A 22,705-nucleotide genomic window follows, 5' to 3' on the forward strand; every position below is an offset into this window, starting at 1 on the left:
GTTTAGAGTGTGTTTACAGTCGGGTCATAAAATACAAATACTTACTAACACTTTATTTGCACACTGCGTCGTAAGACCGACAAATCCACGTCATAAACGTCACAAATACAATACAATCGGCGTAACGTCGCCATTTCAGGCCGTTTTTTTTTTGCCCCGCAGATGTTGCTACAGCAAATTTAACATCCACCGTGGCATATTAATTTCTTCTAGAGTTCACTTCATAGCTACTGTTAAACGATTTGGCTTGATTTTCATTCGTAGGGAAATGTATTCCGACTCTACCGTGTATTAAAAACGATGTGTACGTAAATCATTCATTAAATAATTTGTCATCAAGTTTTTTCTTCCTTTTTTTGTTCTTTTTCTTCTTTTTTTTTAAGCTCTATATTTGTGGGTTTTTTCTTGAAAAAAAAGAAGCCCAGAGGCCCCGATATCGGTGTAGGAGAAACTCATGACTCATGAACAGAGTTATTAAATGGGATTTTGTCTGTTGGGCTTCGACAGCATCGCCGGCAGCGTTGCGGAAAGCTTCGACACGGAGAGCGGATTCGAGGACTCGGAGAACAGCGACATCGCCAACTCTGTGGTTCGGTTCATCGCTCGGTTCATCGACAAGGTCTGCACTGAGAGCGGAGTCACTCAGGACCACATCAAGAACCTGCACAGTATGATACCAGGTCAGAGCTCATTAAAGGGAAAGATTCAGCTGAGTCATAATTATCATTTTGTAGTGCATAAAGCACCGAAGCAACAGAATAAAAATGAGTTAAAATATATTCTCTCTTTCTCGGAGAGAGAGAGCGAGAGAGAGAGGGGGGGAGGAAAAGGCAAGAGAGAGAGAGGAAAAAGTGGTGTGGAAATAACACAAAAAAAAAGAGAAATCAAAGAGAGATAGAGAGAGAGAGAGAGAGTAATTAGTACAAGAGGGAGAAAGAAGAGAGATATAATACATGTATATATATGTATAAATAACTTTCTAATAAATATAAATGTATCTATAAATTTAATATATTTAATATAAATAATAATATATAAAAGTGTATAAAAACTATATATCTCCTCTTTTTATATCTCACAAACTTTCCTTGTCAACATCACTACACTTTCTCTCTATCTATATACTATATCTCTATATCTATATATATATCTATATCATGTATCTGTCTATCTATCTAACCTGTTTCACTCCATATATCATCTCTAACCTGTCTCACACTCCATTTATCTTTCTCTCTCTCTATCTCTCTTCTATCTCTATTCATCTCTCCTCTATATTGTCTCTCTCTCTCCCTCTCTCTCTCTCTCTCTCTCTCTCTCTCTCTCTCTCTCTCTCTCTCTCTCTCTCTGTGTGTTTAGGCATTGTGGCTATACAAATGGAAACACTGGAGGCAGTCCACAGGGAGAGCAGGAGGCTTCCCCCCATCCAGAAGGTGACCATGGTGTTCTGCTCACATGTTAGGTCCAGGATCATAATCTCTACAGTGACATCTTTGCTGTGTCATGTTATTGATGTCTAATTCATCCAGACAGTTTGGTTTTGTTTCCAATCTTTGACCTCTGGTTTAAATTTCTGGATTTACTCCATGCATGAGCGAGCGTGCTGTACGCTCCGCAGGGGGGGGGGACCGGCCAAGGTTGTTGTGTTTTTTTTTAAATCATTTAAAGTTAGGACCAAGTTCACATTAATACACTTAACACGGAGGATTTAAACCAGAACAACGCTGCCATGTTGAAGAAATCTAAGAGGAAAAGCTGAGCTAAAGTTATTTTTTTTTTTTTTTTTTTTTTTATTTTTTTTTTTTTTTTTTTACTCATAAAGAAATACAACATCTCGGTATTTCCTATAACAGCACGTCACAGTGTTTTATACCATACTTTTATACCTACCGTACTTTTTATCCATTTACAGCTACATCTAATGATGACGTAGACACCGGACACTCCTTCCAAGTAATTTTTCCCGTCTGTCCGTGTGTCTGTTCTGTCCTGACCTCTGCGAGCAAGCTGTTTGGGGATGAAGAGAGAATGCAGGATTGGCAGAACGCGATGTGGGTGTTGCAAAGCCAGCGGGGACTCGTAGCTCGTGCGAGCTTCATGGAAGAACCTCATAATGACCTCTGTTTCCTTTGGCCTTTTCTGTGTGATGTGGGAGCGGTCAGAGGCTCTTCCAGGGTTTCTGTCCTCCTAGCAGTTTCTCCACTGGTCTCACAGACCCACAGAGACCCCTGGCTCTGGCTCCGGGTTTCAAAAGCCTGAGCTTTTACAAGAGAAGGTCATCCTTCCTGATAACCTTGAAATTCATACAGCAGACGAGAGCCTCGTTTTACAAACTCGCCCCGTTGCTCAGATGTTTCTTAATGAGCTGGATAAGCACAGAGAACGGCGCGAGCTGCCAGCACCCGGACGAACACTTATTCACTGATCTGAACAGTGTAAACATGACCACAGAATTCGAGAGAAGTTATTTACAGTCAACCCGAGATCCTAATCCTTTGAGGTCCTCAAATAAGTCATCCTAGGCGGCGTAATAACGACCGGACGTTGTTTACGAGTTAGACCATAAAAATCCAGTTTAGAAATTGTTTATGGAATGTTGTCATGATGTTCAAGGCATTAATGATGAGCATGAACTCTCCAACCTGGTGTTTTTTTGGTGTTTTTTTGGACCTGATCAGGCTTCTTATTCCGGCGGTTCCTCGTTGTCCTTTTCGTGTCCGGAACCAGGCGTGGCTTTATTTATATATGGAGTTGCAAGAGAGAAAAAAAAAAACAATCCCATCTCCTGTTTTGTTTTATTATTTTTATTAAGTTAATATTACAGAGTCATGGTGTGGCAAGTGGTTAGCACGTTCGCCTCACCCCTCCAGGGTTGGGGGTTCGATTCCCGCCTCCACCTTGTGTGTGTGGAGTTTGCATGTTCTCCCCGTGCCTCAGGGATTTCCTCCGGGTACTCCGGTTTCCTCCCCCGGTCCAAAGACATGCATGGTAGGTTGATTGGCATCTCTGGAAAATTGTCCGTAGTGTGTGAGTGTGTGAGTGAATGAGAGTGTGTGTGTGTGTGCCCTGCGATGGGTTGGCATTTTGTCCAGGGTGTGTCCTGCCTCGACGCCCGATGAAGCCTGAGATAGGCACAGGCTCCACGTGACTCGAGGTAGTACGGATAAGCGGTAGAAAATGAATGAATGAATAAATGAGTGAAGTTAATATTACAAATATCAAAGACAGGACTTTTTCCCTGTCCTTACACACTACTCTGACTTTGTTAACTCTTCTTTCTAGAGGTCAAATCATTGGATTCGCTCCACGTTACATTTGAACCAAGCTGTTATCTCATTTTGTCTCGAGGGATTTTTCTTCTCCAGAATATCACCATAAAAACAACAAACTATTGCATAATGTTTTTTTTTTTTTTTTTTTTTTTCCCACCAAATGTTCGACCGCTTTCGAATGCTGCGATATATTTAGACGGGTTGAAGGTTATTATTCGTATCTGCCTCGACAGCCAAAGATCCTCCGCCCGACGATGCTCCCAGGAGAGGAGTTGGTAAGCGAGGGATTGCGGGTGGTCCTGGACCCTGACGGACGTGAAGACGCGACAGGCGGACTGCTAGGAGGCCCTCACATGCTGCCCGCCGAGGGGGCGCTCTTCCTCACCACCTACCGCATCATCTTCAAAGGCACTCCCCATGATCCTTTAGGTAAGACACATTTGGGGCCAGGAGCCACTCAGGTTTAGCAACAAAGTGCACTTTGTGGACTGTAGGACTATGTTTAGAACTTAATGCTGATAATTTAGTGTCACTTACTGACACTTCAGTGCTATCTTTACAGCGTAGTGTTTATCAACCTGACAGCTGTGTGTGTGTGTGTGTGTGTGTGTGTGTGTGTGTGTGTGTGTGTGTGTGTGTGTGTGTGTGTGTGTGTGTGTATCTGAGTAGTCGGCGAGCAGCCTGTGATTAGAAGTTTTCCAGTGTCCACGCTGACGAAAGACAAAAAGATCACCATTCAGAACCAGCTTCAGCAGAACATGCAAGAAGGCTTACAGCTTCGATCGGCCGCCTTCCAGGTATCATAATGACCATGAGGTTGAGGGTCGGAAACGTTTTTGAAAATAATCTGAATTTCTTACATTTTTATACATCCTTATTCTCTATAAACGGGGTGTGATTGATTTTGACATAATCAATGGATAACGCAACAATTTATCCATCCATCCATCCATCCATTTAATCTGCTGTTAAACAATCTCGAGCACATAGTATTAACCCGGTGACCTGAACGATCTCCACATCATTTACTTATAAGCCTAAAGAATGAAAGAGGAAGAGAACTGACTGTTCTTCTTCTTATGATCTTCTGGATAATGCAATTATGTTCTGTTTATATCCTGCTTCATAAAAACCAAGCTGCAGACCCACGTGCGTTGTGTTCTTAACGTATTATAAAGGTTTTATGGCTCATTCCTATCACTTTACTAACACTTGTTGTATAATTCTGGCCCACGTGAGCGGGTTTGCTTGTGCAGGTACTTGTGCCGCACTGCACCGTCTGAGATGCATCATCATCAGACCTTTATTAATCCACTGGGGATCTCTGTACTGTCCTGTCCAGAGATCTGAACGTACTTAAAAGCAAACCCTGTCGTGCGACTCCAAAAAATTGCGTCGATTATTTACAGATTGCGTTCGTAAGCTCCAGCTGAGAAATATTCTGGCAGTAAACAAACTGATAGATCTCACTAATTCAGAACGTCTGAGGCCCGACCCGGGGACTGATTGATCTTCTGATGCGATTCCTATTAGCTGATTAAGGTGGCGTTTGACGAGGAGGTGACGTCCGAAATGGTGGAGATCTTCAGGAAGCACCTGCAGAGGATCCGGTACCCACAATCCATCTTCAGCACGTTTGCCTTCGCCGCAGGACAGACGGCGCCACAGCTTCTCCTGCCCAAGCAGAAGGAGAGGAACACGGGCTTCCGGTCAGTCCAGGTTTTAGTGTCTGGTCGTCAGTTTACAGAATGCATGAGTGTGAAGGCGGTCAGGTGAATTTTATCACTTGTCCTCAAATTAACGGTCAGACTGAACGCATTTAAGTACCACTTTCTAGACATGGAAGCGTAAAAGATGCTAATACTTTTAATGTCTTTAGACATCACTCTTTTTTTTTTTGCTTTTCATGAAATATTTATCAAATGTAAATAGTGCACAAAGAGTTTTAAGCCGTGCGGTGTTCTCCTCTTTAAAGTAATCAATGTAGAGTCTACTTTTTGTTTTATCATAACACAGGAAAAAAATACTTTGTATGAACTTTGTTCATACACCTATAAAGAGAATCCTGACATTAGAAAACGTCCTGAGAATCACTTTGTCATCGTTTTTGACAGCACGCTCTCCAAAACCATAGTAAAAGGGGCGAAGAGAGCAGGCAAGATCACCATGGGTCGTCAATCCACGCTGCAGAAGAAAAACGAAAAAGGCACGCGTAACATTTGGAGCGAGGATGACGATATCTCCAGTGAGTTAGATGCCTTGCTTCAATGGGGGTAGAAGAAGGTCATGGGGTCCAGTCAGAGGTCACGACCTAGTGTGTGTGTGTGTGTGTGTGTGTCGCAGTATCGGACGACGGCGAGCCGCCCTCGAACAGCACGCTCAAGGCCTCGGACAAGTCCACCATGGAGCAGTTGGTGGAGCGCGCCTGCTTCCGGGATTACCAGAGACTGGGTCTGGGCACCATCACCGCCAGCTCCTCACGCTCTAAAAGCGGAGAGCAGTTCCGCGTGACGGCCGTCAACAGACTGTACTCGCTCTGTCGCAGGTCAGATATCACACAATCTTGTGCATTAAAAGGAATCGATTATTATCTTTCTGAAAGATTTAGATAAACCATCACATACGGAATCTTTATCTAATTAGACAGTTAGTTCCAAGCAGGTAAACACTAACAAAATGACTGCGCTGAACTAGAACCATGTTCAGAAAGTAGCTTGTATTTTTTTCTGAGTCTCCCGAACTTAGTTGCTAAGAACGAAGCACAAGTCTCGTGCTAGCGTGTTAGACGTCATTCGCCGTCGAACGGGAAATGGGTCGTACTTCCTGGTACTAAAATATTTTAGTGCTCCGTTTGAGACGATTAATATAGTCCAAGCGTATAGTTCGGTACAAAGCTCAGGTATGTTCCTGGCCTTGGAATATAAACATCTCGTTTAACCTTGTAAGCCTTCATGTCGTCATGTTAAACATTAATCAGTCTAACTCGTGATATTATTGGCTGTTTACTGTAAATGAAACAACTTGTTTATATCTCTGTGGGGTGTTTTTTTGTGCAGTTACCCCGGGCTGCTGGTGGTGCCTCAGTCGGTGCAGGACGGCAGTCTGCAGAAAGTCGCACGTTGTTACAGACACAATCGGCTGCCTGTAGTGACCTGGAAACACCCTCGCACCAAAGCGGTGCTGATGCGTGCCGGCGGCTTCCACGGGAAAAGCGTCGTGGGGCTGTTTAAGTCTCAGAACCAGACCACGACCGGTGATTATTCCTTTCCGCAAGCTTTTATCTCACGCTCATATATGTAGGATTTTTATTTCTCTGACTTTACACTGACCAAGTGACATCATTTCAAGGGTACGTTCGTAACACGTTCATAATCCTTGCATACGCTCCTGTTATAACTACAGAGCTGATGTACAGATTTTATAAACCTCAAATTAATCTTTTAGTCAAAAGAGGTCAAAACCTTAAGAGGTGTCCCAGAGGTTTATCTCTGCTTTCACACCGTTAAGTAGCATGCTTTAAAGCGTACCTTCGTTTGGCGTTCGTAATACATATATAAGCGATGCATAAATCTTTTAAAATGCCATACTAGATCAGTTATGAAAGGATCGTGTCAAACGTCGAGAGCATTGTATAGAGGTCTTTTATAAAATTAGTTAGGATTCTGTCAAAACCAAAAGTTTAACTAATACTGCTGTGTCCTATTATGTAGGGTACCTACACTGGGCATTCATAACATCTTCATAAGCAATGCATAGCTTTTTTTTGTTGTTGTCAAAGTCCAACATAAATGCCTTAATTTCTGTATATACGAAACACATGATCTCCGTCTCTCCCTCTGTGTCACCATCCGCTTTCCTGTCTAGCTCCCGTCTCTTCGTCCGAGTCGTCCAGTAGTCTGGAGCAGGAGAAGTACCTGCAGGCCATCCTCAGCTCCATCCCTGCGTACTTCAAATCCAACGGCAGCAACACCCTGTCTAACCGCTCGCTCATCGGTCTTTCTCCAGGTACCTCCAGCACTCTCAGAACCTCCTGAGGCTTTATTTTGTACTTGTTTTGGTCTTTCAGCTGTTCCCATTTCATCGAATCTTATCTCCGTGCTCCTTCCTCTCATTGCCCAAGCTGTTATATATATTTATGGGTCTGAGCTGCAGAGGAACTCGAACACAATGTGTGCACTTATATAAGAGGAACAGGACACAAAAGGTCACCTCGAATCCATCTTACCGCTCCGGCTCGTTCGGAGAGAGAAGGACCTGCTGAATCATCAGCCAAGCGTCTCGCACATAATGGGCCTCATTTATCAATCTGTAAGTCAGGTCGTGTGTAAATATTTCCGCGGGCCAAAAAATTCCTGCGAGATTTACAAACATTTCAGTAACAATCCAGATAACTGACGTCGCCTTTATTTAGACGGAACTGGTAACGATTAGCTAACGGTGATGTATTATTATATACTCAGATTACATATAGGAGAAATTACCAGGAGAAAGGATGGATCTAGACAACGACACGATAAAAGAAGAAACAGAGAGGCGTAGGCCGCTCACGCTCACCGATGAAAAGAAAGAAATCGTGAAAGGATTGTGAAACTTTGGGGGTTTTTTTTCTCTGATAAACAAAGATTTTATTTTGCATGAAGTTAAAGGTTAACGGTTGTTCTGCCTCAGAGTCCTTTTTACACCCGGTCACTTCGTGTGTGTTCTCTGATCCGATAGCTATCTGATTTGTTAAAACTGTTCCATTTACATCAGGCCACATAAACGCGTCTCGGCGAATTGGATATCGATCCGATCTTTCTACCCCCGCCCAAAATGTGAATATATTTGACCTCATTACCGGGGTAATCGAAACGGAACACGCTTTGGTGTATGCGGTTTTCAGAACGCGATCAAAAAGAAGACGGAAAAACTCGTTATGACGGTTATGCTACAAAAAACAGCGTTTACTGTTTGTTTCTGGCGCGATTCACGACTCGTGAGTCACTCGTGAGGGAGGAGTATAGCATTGACGTATGTGACTTGAACAACCACATTCATTTACACCTGTCCAGTTTCATCTGAAACGCGTCCCAGACCACCTCCTGAAGGGGTTTGAACCATCGGATTTATATCCGTCTCGAAAACGTTTCGGAGGGCATTTAGACCTGGTCTTTTTACCGTCGGATAGCTATCTGATCACAGAAAACACATGAAGGGACCAGGTGTAAAAAGCCCCTCAGAGGCCTAATTTACCCAAATTAGTAAGATTACCATGTTCTAAAATGCCCCAAAGCCTGAAAGCAATGAGTGCAACGATCACTTCATCACTTTTGGTTTCAGAATGACTCGTGGCCCGTGGAGGACACTTTATTTTTTTTTTCACTGCAGAAATTTGTTCTTGCACAATTTTATTCAGATTCCTGATTATCCAAATAAAGTAGAAGTGTAAATGCACCAGGGACACAAAACACACCAGGAGGTGAATTGTAGGCACTTGGCAACATGCAGATAAAGCAGTTAAAACACTGGACGGTCGCGTCGGAATGTAACGAACTCGTTATTAAATGTTCGTTACAGATATAAGGAGCTGGCTCAGAAGTCTCGTAAAACAGACCCTAAGTAATCGAATTTCTTCCACAGCTACCGAAAGACGGACGTCCAGAATGCCAAAGATGGCTCCTGTCCACTTGGATATTTCTTTCTCCAACAGTTTTGCCAGAGGAGGTGAGTGTGTCACGATCAGCTACTTTCACTAGCGCAAAGGAGGTTATATTTTTTTTCTACTTAGGATTCTGGTATATTTAAAGCCGATTGCCTGTGTTCTGTTAGACAATATGACCACACACACACACACACACACACACCGTGTTGACTTTGGCCTTGCTGTAATTCTCTAAGTGATAGCTCAGCAGATGTTTAGCACAATTCTCACCAGCACAGTTTTAGAAGTACGGAATAAAACGCTGCTATATGAAACTAATCAACAACAAGGTCATGAATTTACATCCTAAAGTTTTTTATTATTATTATTATTATTATTATTATTATTATGATTTTTATTATCACTCTCATCAGCAGTTTGCCAACAAGCACTATTACAGATTAGAGGCAGTCGTGGCTCAAGTGCTTAAGGCTGCTTATGGTTGTTGATTGGAAGGTCAGGGTTCAAGCCCCAGCACCGCCAAGCTGCACTGTTGGGCCCTTGATCAACGCCCTTAACTCTCCCTGCTCTGGTGGAGGTGTTAGTATCACGGCTGCCCCTGGGCTCTGACCCCAGCCTCCAAAGTGGGGATACGTGAAGAAGCGAATTTCACTGAGCTGTAATATGTTTGTGGTGATAATAAAGGCTTATGTCCCAATTTCACATTTAAAGAACTGCACATCATCATTTATCTATACATAGTTTTATTTTATGTCGTGGAACATCCACATAACGTGAGGAGCACAAGACGACATGCATCCAAGACTTCAGCGTGTCGCAATTCTTAGTGACTGTCTCCGTAAAAAAAATAAATCACCATAAAACAGATTACAGCTGTTATTTACAATCGGTGCCGTGTGATGGGACTAAAACGAAGCAGACAAATTCACCGGCGATCGTATCCTTGTAGAAACGTTTCCTTTAAACAAATCGTCGGCCCGTTTGGAGTGAATAGGGGGGAGTGACTTTGAAGACGTGATTGGGGTTGTATTTTTGGTTAAATGTGGCACCACAAGCCATGACTCGGACTCAGCGCTTAACCCCATGCTTTCCTTTCTGATGCCCCTTTTCCACCGAGGCAGTTTGAGTGCAGGTTTGGAGCCTAATTTAGAACCAGTTCTTTCTGTCTCGACAGCCAAAGCACCGGCTCCGAACCAGGAAAGTGGTTCTTAAGTAGCACCAAAACGTTGCTGGTCTAGACTTAAGAACCGCTTGTGTCAGGAGCTGGGGGCGGGGCTACTGTTAGCGCAATTGATAATGTACCTAAAGTTTACTAATGTTTAATACACTTTTACTTTACCGCAATATGATCAGTTATCAGCGCATGTTAGTAGTTAGCTACATGCTAAGGCTAAATGTTTTCTGTGTTAATGATAAAATAACGTTATGTACTGTCTCGATCACAACCTCTGTTTATACAGATTACACAGAGTTGCACGAACACGTCGGATTTGCCGCGTTTGGATGCCGATGTAGGTTCACAATGCCATGAGCATTAACAGTAAAGCAACATCCGCCATTGTCGTTGTGTTTGTGTTTGTCGCTGCTGCGCTAACGTCGCTGGGAAACGTGACACGTATACATTGACTTTTTTTGTGTTTCTTTTGTGCATTTAACCTTCATTTTCTTCCATCCCGATTAATGTTGATAGTCATCCTGTATCTCTGTCACTCTGGGGTTTAAAGGAATATTCCTCTGTTTTCTTTTAATCTAAACTCTATCCATTTTATCTGTAAGGCATGCGTGGTTTACAACAGACAGGAACTTTGTTTTTGTTTTTTTGTTTGTTTTTCCTACTAAAAAAAAAAAATCCAAACTCAATGCTAATAGAAATAAGACTTTATAAAGTGAATTCGTCATGGTGACGTTACACAGGAACCGTACAGGCATGAGGATGTGAAGACAAGGACGCGGGAAAATCTTACCGGAGTTTCATCGACGTTTTTCCGACGTTTTTAAAATGCCTTTTTTTTTTATGGGATCCGTACACCACCAGAGCCTCGTCTCTCCACAGATACTTCCTCTTGGACGATTTATTCCAGCATTCAGGATTAGTTATACGGATATGTAATATGTCTTTGCTTTCTGAACATCATCAGTTCCTCCCAGGATGGAATTTACACAGCGTTGGAAACATTAAGCTTCTGGTCCGCGTTGACGTGAGGAGATCATGTTATCATGCCGCACCACAAGCGCACGTGGGTTTCATGTTCTGCTACGTGCAGACTTTTAACTTCTATGTAATGGGTTAATTGTGGCTATAAGGAGATACTATCAGGAACAGGAACAATACTCTGATATCCCGTGACATTGAATCAGTGCTTAAAGAGGCTCAGTGTGCGCTTAGAAAACTTTCTCCACACCTTTAATTCTTTTCCCAGAGGCCCCAAAAAAAAGAACATGTGCCTATATTTGTGGTGTTGCATGTTCGGTATCGAATTGCTTTGTAATGTCACACTATAATAGCTATAATAGAAAGTAGACACTTCCTATCTTCAAAGTAAACCGTGACCTCGAACCCGTTCCTGCTCTCCGAGATGCCCCGAGAGCTCGTTTCAGAAGCAGCTAAAACGTCAACCACTAAAATTCACACGTGAAAAGCACACGTCTGACACGGAAAGACGACAGAGTCCCGACTCTCTTTAGATCTATCGACTTTAATTCTATACATTGATTGAAAATGTCCCAGAAGTCGATTTTGCCACCGTATAAAGGGTCGAACCGCCACCTGCACCATGGATTCGACTCTTTATCTCACGTCATAGCGGAAGTTAAGATTCAACAGTAAAGGAGATGTTTTTAGATGAGTGGAACCCGCGGTCTTCGGTTTTTATAGTCCACTGTGATATAAACCATCTGGACTACGGACATCAGAGGTGACATACGAGATCTTTTCTCTGATCGAGTCTGGGAGACCGTCGCATTATCCTCAAAAACAAAAACATCAGACGATCCTTCAAAGAAAAAAAAACGTCTTTGGACTCACCGACCCTCCGAAACGTATTTACATCGAGTATTTACATTAGTAAGCATTTCTCACTTGCTCTAATTTAGAATCCGTGTCCGAGGAGAGCTCTTGGCACTTTTTTTTTTTTTTTTTTTTTTTTTGCCCCTTGTGGTCCCAGGATATGGTTCTAGAGCTTTTTTTTCCTAAATCAGAACTTCTCAGAACCGCCACCGTCTTTACAGCGGAGCAAGAAATCTACTAAGAATGTAATTCCTAGCTTCTCGATGGAGACGTTGGGTCGTCCTCACGTTTCTATTACAAATGAGTTTGGAGTGGAAAGACTTTTTTTTTCCTTTTTTTTTTTTTTTTTTTTTAAACTAATTTTGCTTTTTAGAAAAACGTACACTGGGTATTTAGAGGGTTGTGCCTGTGTTTGTATTGTGTGACTTTTACCATCTGATGTTATGCAATTTCTCTGTCCATCTCTTTGTCTCTCTCTCTCTCTCTCTCTCTCTCTCTCTCTCTGTGCATCTTTAACTTACCAGTACTTGGGTACAAGGACAAACTTTTCACTCACACAAACCAAGCTAAAGGGAGAATCCACAATCAAGGTATAGTTCATCTTTAACTAATCCGCTAATCTTTTTCCCACGAATCTTCCCGATGACACGTTTCCTTCCGTCACGTCACGGTTTACTTTCCTAACCTCACTCCCGTAGAGATCAGCGTGTCATCTCGGCCCACCACAAACCTCAGCCCCGTCCTCCGTTCCCCTCCGAACGTGTAGAGTGAGCAGTCAGGGTAGCTCTGTGGTTTTGTAGGAGCAGGTCTGTGCTGACTCAATCAATAACAGTGTCCTGCTGTGATCTGCGGCGATCGCCGGGACATTCCGGCCGAGGACAGCAATTTAAGCGAGCTTTGGTATTCACTTCTAACCTTAGAAGCAGACCCGTGATTATTTTTCGCTGCACAGAATCCAGGCTCTGAGTAAGGAGAGAAATTTTAGAGGAAGATTTTAGTGTGTCTAAATTCATTACCCTGATATGATGCCGTTTTATCAAACACAAACCCTTTGAAACGACTTCCTCTTCCTGCGTTTGTCGTGACATCATCTTTCGTCTTTAACCTTTCTCTCCGTCTGATATCTCTGCATCCCTGTTTCGACGGAAGGTGTGTGGGCGAGTCTGCGCTCCAGCAACAGGTTCAGCCAGCACCTCTCCGCGGCCGACGCCGGGGTACGGCTGGCAGCCAAGGATCTGATGCCCCCTACAGGAAACGAAAGTCTCCAGGCGCAGCTCCTCAAGCACCAAGCGGCTCTCTACATCTTCGGAGAAAAGTCTCACCTCAGGGTAAGGCTCGGAGCATCAGAAAGGTGGTGTCTGTGTTTTCATCCTTCTTCCATGAAAAGATCTCAAAATACGTCCGACTTTTTGACCCAAACTCTAGAGCGATATTTCGGACCGCTGCTAGTTTAAAAATTTAAGAAGACTTGTTAAAGTTATAGTTCTCGATGCGGTGTCCACGGAGGTCCACCGCTGTCTATCTGTTTGTTTCAGTGATAGAAAAGAAATACAAGCAGTCACTTTATTTTATGTCTATATAAGGAACTGTATCGAGATACCTGCAGAATAATGTATGATTCATAGCACCACGTGTAACATAAAAACATGCGGGTTCGAAGGAAAAGAAAACCTCCTCGTTCAGATGTAGCAGCTTCATCACAGAGGATATTGCAGATACAGTACAGACCAAAAGTTTGGACACACCTTCTCATTCAAAGAGTTTTCTTCATTTTCATGAATATGAAAATATGTCATATTCTAGGTTCTTCAAAGTAGCCACCTTTTGCTTTGATTACTGCTTTGCACACTCTTGGCATTCTCTTGATGAGCTTCAAGAGGTCGTCACCTGAAATGGTCCAACAGTCTTGAAGGAGTTCCCAGAGATGCTTAGCACTTGTTGGCCCTTTTGCCTTCACTTTGCGGTCCAGCTCACCCCAAACCATCTCGATCGGGTTCAGGTCCGGTGACTGTGGAGGCCAGGTCATCTGGTGCAGCACCCCATCACTCTCCTTCATGGTCAAATAGCCCTTACACAGCCTGGAGGTGTGTTTGGGGTCATTGTCCTGTTGAAAAGGGGGTGTGTCCAAACTTTTGGAAAGTGTGTACTGTATACGCAGATATTTTACTCCACGCTTCACCTCGAGAAGCTTCCGAGTCGCAATCCAGCTCCAGGGTTTAGGTTTCAGAACCAAACGTCAGCTATCGGATATCATTTCACGAACATTCCCGAAGTGGCTCATTTTGGCCTCAGAGTGCATTTTCCACATGATTATAAATCTGCTAACTGATATAAAACTAATATCTGCTTATAAAGAGAGCTGATTTATCTGTCCAGTTCACAGATTTTGGCTGAAACTGTATTACATTTGAACCCTAGACAGAGCTGCGATCACTCTTTTGTGCACGATGGGAACAGAATCGTGTGTTTTTTTGGCTAGCTGATTTCACATATATTAATATTCGGATGAGCATTCATACAGACGGAGTTGTTCGGAGTTCTTGGCTCTTTTCTCTGCATTCTTTTCATGCTTTGTAAACTGTTGAGGTCATTTCATTCTGTACGATCCACTGAGCATGAACAGGGTGACTGCAACGTGTGTATCGCTACAGACACGGTTCAGAATCTTTCCTCAATCAAATCCTTGTGCTTTTAAGGTCATTAATCATGACACCGAACAACCTCAATTCATGTTTTCTGCCTCATCGCAGCAGTGTCAGGTTTCGTGTCTTTACGTCATCCTTCTTGTAAGTTTGTAAGTGGATTAAGTCGGAGTTCTGTTTCAGGGCTTCAAGCTGGACTCCATTCTGAACTGTGAGCTGGTGCCGGTGGAGTTTGCCGACACACGGCAGACCAAGGCCTCATTCAAAAAGTTCCTGCGTGCTTGTGCTCCCAGTGCCACATCTACTGACTCTAATGAATCCTTCCTTAAAGTCCTGGAGGAGAGCGAATGGATCCTGCAGGTGAGCTTTATCTACCTCTTCATTCTTTTCTATGCAGCAGGTGGTGAGTGAGTGAGTGAGTGAGTGAGTGAGTGAGTGAGTGAGTGAGTGAGTGAGTGAGTGAGTGAGTGAGTGAGTGAGTGAGTGAGTGAGTGAGTGAGTGAGTGAGTGAGTGAGTGAGTGAGTGAGTGAGTGAGTGAGTGAGTGAGTGAGTGAGTGAGTGTGTGAGTGAGTGAGTGAGTGAGTGTGTGTGTGTGTGTGTGTGTGTGTGTGTGTGTGTGTGTCATTCTACAGATCCTTAACAAACCTGATCATGAAATAGATGAATGAAAGTGTTGTAAAAGGAATGATTTATAAATTGTCAAATTATTGTATAGTATCTAAGCACCGCTCGCAAGATCGTGCGGCTCAGCCTTCCTTAACGCCTCCGTAATTTACTCCCTTTTTATATGCAAAAAGTTTTTTGTAATTAATTGTGTCAAAAATAAACAACTCACCGTTATTCGTCACTAGCGATGGATTTCTTTTCTTTTGCATACAATAAGGGGTTCTATTTAGAGTCAGTGTTTAGAGTTAGTGAGAATCTGACTTCGCTTCTGCTCCTGTGAGAACGGACCGCTCTCTCTCCGCTGCTGTGACTCTGACCCTCTACACAAAGCGCTTCCTCTGGTTAACTTTCTTCAAGGAAACGATCCGACACAGATGGGAACTTACCACGCTTAGAACCGTGTCGTCGTCCCCCCCCGACCTCCTGCCCTGAGAACCCGCTTTGCCCCTCGTACACTAGAACAATACTATCTGTGAGGCTGTTTGCCAGGCGAACTCATCTAGCTTAGTCAGCAGTGAACTCTGCCTGTACGTAGCTGACCATGAGTGTAAATACACAGGAACTGCTAAATTCAGAGTCCGAGAATAAACCTGGCGTCTGCTGATGTGTTTGTGTGTATCACAGCTGCACAAGCTCCTCCAGCTGGCACTCATCCTAGTGGAACTGTTGGACAGCGGATCGTCGGTGATGCTGAGTCTGGAGGACGGCTGGGACATCACCACACAGGTGAGATTCCGTCCTCCTCTTTGCTCCGGCGTCTGCTGAGGGGAGGATGGGGGATAGACCAACCATGTCGAAGGTGTTTTTCTGATGCTGCAGATTAAACAAGGTTCCTCACGTTCTTGCAGGCTGATCTCAAATGTTCCACAGGTGAACAAGTGCAGCGTTGTTCACTGGGTGTCGTGTGTCAGCAGCTACGTCCTGCCATGGGCTTGTTAAGTGAAACATGAGGAGAGAGTGTAGCCATGCCAGACACGTGCTGCAACCAGAGCACATCTCTCTCTCTGTCTCTCTCTCTCACACACACACACACTCTCTCTCACTCTCTGTTCCTATCTCTGTACCTCTCTCTCTCTTTCTCTCTATGTACCCCCCCCCTCGCTGTCCCTCTCTCTCTCTGTCCCTATCTCTGTATCTCTCTCTTTTTCTCTCTCTGTACCCCCCCCCTCTCTGTCCCTCTCTCTCTCTCTTTCTCTCTCTCTGTCCCTCTCTCTCTCTGTTCCTATCTCTGTACCTCTCTTTCTCTTTCTCTCTCTGTACCCCCCCCCTCTCTCTCTGTCCCTCTCTCTCTGTCCCTATCTCTGTACCTCTCTCTCTCTTTCTCTCTCTGTACCCCTCTCTGTACCCCCCCTCTCTCTCTCGTGCTCTCTTTCTCTCTGTCCCTCTCTCTGTACCCCTCTATCTCTCTCTCTATACCTCTTTCTCTCTGTCCCTCTCTCTGTCCCTCTCTCTATACCCCACTCTGTACCCCTCTCTTTCTCTCTGTCTCTCTCTCTCTGTCTTTGTCTCTCTCTCTCTGTCCCTCTCTCTCTCTCCTTCTCTCTCTCTCTTCCATCCATGTCTTGTTCTGATATAAATATTATCCATATGTCATGTATTATTATATCTCTCTGACCTCTAGCCTGCTCTAATTCTCTGTTTTGAGGGAAACAGAAATGATCTTGTAGGTTCAATTTCAGCCCTTTCAGATGACACCAGGCATATCAGAGTATTTTTTGGCACTTTTGAAAGTGATTCTACTTTTTTCCATCTGGTTTGATGGTATTGTTTGTACCACGCTAGAAAAATGCAAACGATAATGTAGTTAATGTGGCATACATGAAAGAAATACTTAGATTTTCTAATGCTAGTTAGAATGCTAATGCTAGCTAATGTCAGGTAATATTCGTTGTAATTCGGTTGTAACCGGTTCTGCGGTTCCTGTTTGGTGTGCTAGTCGAAACCTCACGCTCATTGCTCTCTGTTTTACGTTTCTCATGCAGGTGGTGTCACTGGTGCAGCTGCTCAGCGACCCATTCTACCGGACTTTGGAGGGCTTCCAGATCCTGGTGGAGAAGGAATGGCTGTCATTTGGGCATAAGTTCAGCCAGCGCAGTAACCTGACCCCCAGCAGCCAGGGCAGTGGCTTCACACCCATCTTCCTGCAGTTCCTCGACTGCGTGCACCAGGCAAGTGCTAAGGCCTGGTTAGCGAAACGGAAAATTGTATAAAGGCCACAATGAAATGCTCACTCTGCTCCGTTCCTCTCCTGCTCTCCACCTTCTGGTTGCCCTTGAGCCATTTCCTTAGCATGTCGTTTCAGTCTTGTGATTTTTTTTTTATCGCGGTTGCCGTATTTGGATATATAGCTTTGAGGTGGACAGTTTGAAATTAGCGTAATGAAGCAGACACTAACACCGATGCGGTCAGTCCTGTACATGCTCTTTTATATGGCACCATATTCTGTGTATGTATCCACGTTACATCATATGCATCCACAGAACGCAAAGTCACTCGGATCAGATAAAGCTTTTTTCATTCACAACTTCTGACCTCCCAAGATCCAGCTATTTCCTTCTGGCTGCGTTCCTGTCGTCATCACTTTTATATCAGTTTTATATCAGCGCTTAGTTCAGGGGGTTCAAGCTCGCTCTCTTCCGGACAGCAGGCAGGGAGAACAGGGAGAGATCTAGAGATCTGTAATAAGCAGGAAAAGCTCGAAGACTACTCTCACACCCAGATGGGGCCTCGGCACAACTCCCAGCCTCTCGTTCTTATCCATGCAGTTTCCCAGTGTGTGTCGAAACCGAGCTTCGGACTGCCAAAATGACCTGCGTGAAGAAGTATGGCAGAAAGTGTCTGAAAATAGAACTGCCTCATCTTACAAGCAGCTGTTGTTTTCGCCAACAAACACAGATGGCCCCAAATGTGAGAACTAGAGCGAAGTTGGTCCCAGCTGACAATTGGACGGCGGCCACCGTCGTTGTCCGTCTTTCTGCACTATTCCGATTTTTCCCCCGTGACGTCCTTCATCTCAGATGATTTAACAGTCCTTCTTCCTCTGAGCTCAGCCTCATGTTGTCTATAATGGTTAGCTTTTGTGATTACATTAACGTGTCTGATCTGCCATGAGTCTAATCCACTGTACTGACTCTCTCGTTCCAGGTCCATAACCAATACCCTTTGGAATTCGAGTTTAATCAATACTATCTGAAGTTCCTGGCGTACCACTATGTCTCCAATCGCTTCAAGAACTTCCTCTTGGACTCGGACTACGAGCGCCTCGAGCACGGTGTGTGTGTGTGGGGGGGGGGGGTTCGAAGGAATAATCTCTGTTTCTATGGTAACAGTCACCATGCACAAATCCACTGAAATTCAACACTCGATAACAGCGACCCGCCGTCATGAAGCGACGAACGGCGAGCCGAACTGGCCTTTAAAAAAAAAAATTCAGAAGCAGGTCTAAAGATAGCTCACAATTTCTATCTAATGTTTTACAATGCAGGTCTGTAACGGAGATCGGAAATATAAGGGAGGAGAATAAGCCGTGAAATACCCATGATGCACTGCATCGAGAAACGTCAAGCAAACCGTCTTAGTGTAGATTAGCAGTTGGTCGACTTCAGTCTCCATAAGAGTGTCTGTCTGGTTCTCTTGATTTTCCTGCATCAGTGAACAGAGAGTATGAACCACAAGTAACCACAAACTAGGCTACAATACATCTGATATGATAAATAAAAAAGAAAAGGGAAGAAAAGGTTTAAAAAAAAAAAAACAAGGATAATAATAATAATAAACTAAATAATAAAAAAAAAAATCTCAATACAAGGCATCTCATAAATCCAGGATTATACGAGAAAACCAAAAGATAAAACAACAAGCTTTTGGGATTCGAAAGATCCAGACGTGTTTTCGAACTTTTAACACGTGTAAATTTTAAGGTAACGGTATTTTAGGTGATGCAAAAAAATAAAAGCGAATAAAGTAGCACTTGCCTGTAGCGATGCACTTATCACACTGGCGTTTTTTTTTTACCTGCGTACCTGATCCCTTATCTCTTGTTTAGATCTCTCACCCGCTTGCGTTACACTTGACAGCTTTTCTAACAAGCAGCCCTTTGTTGTTTTTCCTCCCTATAAAGGCACATTGTTTGAGGATAAAGGAGACAAGCAGGCCAAGAGAGGGATTTGTATCTGGGAGTGTATAAACCGAATGCACCGCAGAAGTCCCATCTTCTTCAACTACCTGTACAGCCCTTCAGAGGCAGAGGTAAGGGGGAGAGGAAATTGGATTTGGGGTGTGTGTGTGTGTGTGTGTGTGTGTGTGTGTGTGTGTGTGTGTGTGTGTGTGTGTGTGTGTGTGTACACAGACAGGCTGGTGTGTGTGTGTGTGTGTGTGTGTGTGTGTACACAGACAGGCTGGTGTGTGTGTGTGTGTGTGTGTGTATACACAGACAGGCGTGTGTGCGTGTGTGTGTGTGTGTGTGTGTGTGTGTACACAGACAGGCTGGTGTGTAGTGTGTGTGTGTGTGTGTGTGTACACAGACAAGCTGGTGTGTAGGGTGTGTGTATGTGTGTACACAGACAGGCCCGGTGTGTGTGTGTGTGTGTGTGTACACAGACATCCTGGTGTGTAGGGTGTGTGTGTGTGTGGTTGTGTGTGTGTGTGTGTGTGTACACAGACAAGCTTGTGTGGGGTGGGTGTGTGTGTGTACATAGACAGGCTTGTGTGGGGTGGGTGTGTGTGTGTACATAGACAGGCTTGTGTGGGGTGGGTGTGTGTGTGTACATAGACAGGCTGGTGTGTAGGGTGTTTGTGTGTGTGTACACAGACAGGCTGGTGTGTGTGGGTGTGTGTGTGTGTGTGTACACAGACACGCTGATGTGGGGTTTGTGTGTGGGTGTGTGTACACAGACAGGCTGGTGTGTGTGTGTGTGCACAGACATCCTGGTGTGTAGGGTGTGTGTGTGTGTGTGTGGTTGTGTGTGTACACAGACAGGCTGGTGTGTAGGGTGTGTGTGTGTGTGTATACAGACAGGCTTGTGTGGGGTGTGTGTGTGTACACAGACAGGCTGGTGTGTAGGGTGTGTGTGTGTGTGTGGTTGTGTGTGTGTACACAGACAGGCTGGTGTGTAGGGTGTGTGTGTGTGTATACAGACAGGCTTGTGTGGGGTGTGTGTGTGTGTGTGTGTGTGTACATAGACAGGCTGGTGTGTAGGGTGTGTGTGTGTGTGTGTGTGTGTGTGTGTGTGTGTGTGTGTGTGTGTGTGTGTGTGCTTCAGCCTTCGAGGCTTTTACCCCAGTACACTTCGTCTAGTGGTCGTCTCCACTATCCTCTCCAAATATTTCGATCTGCCGTCCCAGATTACAGTCATGACTAACAGCCCTGCACTCTTGCATAAAAACATGTCTGTATTTGACCTTTGAATATAGTCAGGCTTCTTTGTTTTCTTTGAGCTCCATGAAAACAAGAGCTGCAGATGAAGTAACTATAGATGGGAGCAGCTACAGTACAGAAGGGCTTTATATGGCTTTCTTTATTTTCTGTCAGACTTTTTTGCCTTGCGGCCTGACAGGAAGTGTCGCAGGTTTTGTTTGCTGATCTTTTCAGAAAAGTGTCCGAGGGCACCGATCGGAGAGTCGGACGTTTTCTATCCATCATAAAATCCGTCCAAGGGCAAGTCGTGGCCTAATGGTTAGAAAGTCTGACTCGTAATCCTAAGGTTGTGGGTTCGAGTCTCGGGCCGCCCTTGAGCAAGGCACCGAACCCCAAAACTGGCACCGCAGCATAAATGGCTGCCCACTGCTCCGGGTGTGTGTTCACGGTGTGTGTGTGTTCACTGCTATGTGTGTGCACTTTGGATGGGTTAAACGCAGAGAACGAATTCTGAGTATGGGTCACCGTACTTAGCCGTATGTCACGTCACGTCATTCAGTACGATCCACCGCAGACCCCTCGGAGCGTCGACGCTCGCCGTGTTTTCTTAAAACGACATATTTTACGAAGCCTCTTGAATTCTCAGCTAACGTCATTGAAAAACGGACGTATGTTCTTAGCTTTGTTGTGACTCTCAATTGATTACTTACAGTACGCTTGTTTGACGTTCTATATACGTTTTTTTTTTTTGTTTGTGTCTAACTATTTAAAGGTGGGGTCTCTGATGTTTGAAAGCCAATGTTGACATATAAAATCACCAAAACAAACACGCCCCTAACCCAAATGGGTCCCACCCCTGTATCGATAGCTCCGCCCACACATACATACGTAACCCAGGCGACTATCAGAAAGAAATGTGTCTTTATCATAGCTGAAGGGAAGAACAATACGATTGCAGATAAACAAACAAGCAAAAATGACACACAAGCATAATCATGTAAAGGACAAAGGCATATATTAGTTCTGTGTAACAAAGCAAAACCAACGTTACTCACCTATCGAGAAGGAAAAAAGCGCCTCGGCGTCTTAAGTAAAGTCGGCCACATATTCACAGGTCGGAGTTTCCCGAGTCGATAACTCCTGAGCTAAACGCTGTTACTACACAAAACGCGGTTGTAGCTGCCTCTCTACATTACTACGATAGAAAAGAGGTGTTATTTGTGTAGTAACAGCGTTTAGCTCAGGAGTTATTGACTCGGGAAACTCCAACCTGTGAATATGTGGCCAACTTCCTGCTCCTTCAGTTCTCTCCAGCGCTGGAAAGCTGATCCTATATTAACACGTCCTACTTCTTGTCCTTATCGTAAGTCTTTCTTCTCTTTCTTTCTTTGTTTTTATCCTCCATGTCGATGTTAAATCCGCTTTCTGCTAATGTCACACACGCGCACTGAACACTCTCTCCGCCACATATTGACAAGACACGCCCCTTTCTGCTCATTGGCTACACGTTAGTTTTGTATTTGTTTTGTTTTTCGGCCCAGCATTTCTCAAACAATGGAGACCCCACCTTTAAGTGTTTAACGCGTCCAAAAACACCTAGCTTGAAATATTGCATGGATGTAACAGAACAATCGAAAAAAATTTTACAATTAAGATCGGTCTCGACTTTTTTTTGTGGTCATGTCAACGGAATTTAAGTCGTCGGTGTCGCGACGTGTAGTGAGCCGAGGCTTAAACACACAGCACACGGTATATCGATTCACATCCTAGGGAGCTGTTTAGCATTAGCATCATTAGCATTAGTCCAGTTAATGAATCAGTACAAGGAGATTTGTGATATTTTTCTGACATTTTTCGCCTTTGAAGCTACAGCAAATGCAGACGACTTCATCGCCACATTCAAACATCCGTGTGTTAAGTAACAGTCAGTTTAAATTGACTCTGGACACGTACCGCAGCAACCGCGTTGTCGCCGTTCGCTCTCCCAGTTCACGTTTATTTAGTCCAGTCAGGTGATTTATTTCGCGATGTGTATTTCTGCGAACTAGTTGGCACAAAGCAGCCCTAATGAAAACATCATGTTCTTTACCCTCTGGTATGAGTTACAATAAAAAGGAAAC

General features: G+C 44.1%; 1 protein-coding gene across 3 annotated transcripts in view; it reads left to right on the top strand.

Annotated features, from left to right (window-relative positions):
- Positions 1–22,705, top strand: part of sbf2 (SET binding factor 2) — a 109,073-nt gene that overhangs the window by 81,682 nt on the left and 4,686 nt on the right. The window contains exons 20-37 of one of the 3 annotated variants that reach the window (XM_047809945.1): positions 508–680; positions 1,360–1,433; positions 3,506–3,701; positions 3,942–4,069; positions 4,806–4,981; positions 5,387–5,517; positions 5,616–5,817; positions 6,329–6,525; positions 7,137–7,277; positions 8,892–8,975; positions 10,374–10,424; positions 12,445–12,510; positions 13,070–13,248; positions 14,746–14,922; positions 15,854–15,955; positions 17,212–17,397; positions 18,374–18,500; positions 19,350–19,477. In XM_047809945.1, coding sequence (XP_047665901.1) covers positions 508–680; positions 1,360–1,433; positions 3,506–3,701; positions 3,942–4,069; positions 4,806–4,981; positions 5,387–5,517; positions 5,616–5,817; positions 6,329–6,525; positions 7,137–7,277; positions 8,892–8,975; positions 10,374–10,424; positions 12,445–12,510; positions 13,070–13,248; positions 14,746–14,922; positions 15,854–15,955; positions 17,212–17,397; positions 18,374–18,500; positions 19,350–19,477 — 2,518 coding nt within the window. The remainder of the gene's footprint in view (positions 1–507; positions 681–1,359; positions 1,434–3,505; positions 3,702–3,941; positions 4,070–4,805; positions 4,982–5,386; positions 5,518–5,615; positions 5,818–6,328; positions 6,526–7,136; positions 7,278–8,891; positions 8,976–10,373; positions 10,425–12,444; positions 12,511–13,069; positions 13,249–14,745; positions 14,923–15,853; positions 15,956–17,211; positions 17,398–18,373; positions 18,501–19,349; positions 19,478–22,705) is intronic. The other 2 variants (XM_027153259.2, XM_047809946.1) reach the window with 2 other exon arrangements.

This window comes from Tachysurus fulvidraco, chromosome 2 (assembly GCF_022655615.1).
Source record: "Tachysurus fulvidraco isolate hzauxx_2018 chromosome 2, HZAU_PFXX_2.0, whole genome shotgun sequence".
NCBI lineage: Eukaryota > Metazoa > Chordata > Actinopteri > Siluriformes > Bagridae > Tachysurus > Tachysurus fulvidraco.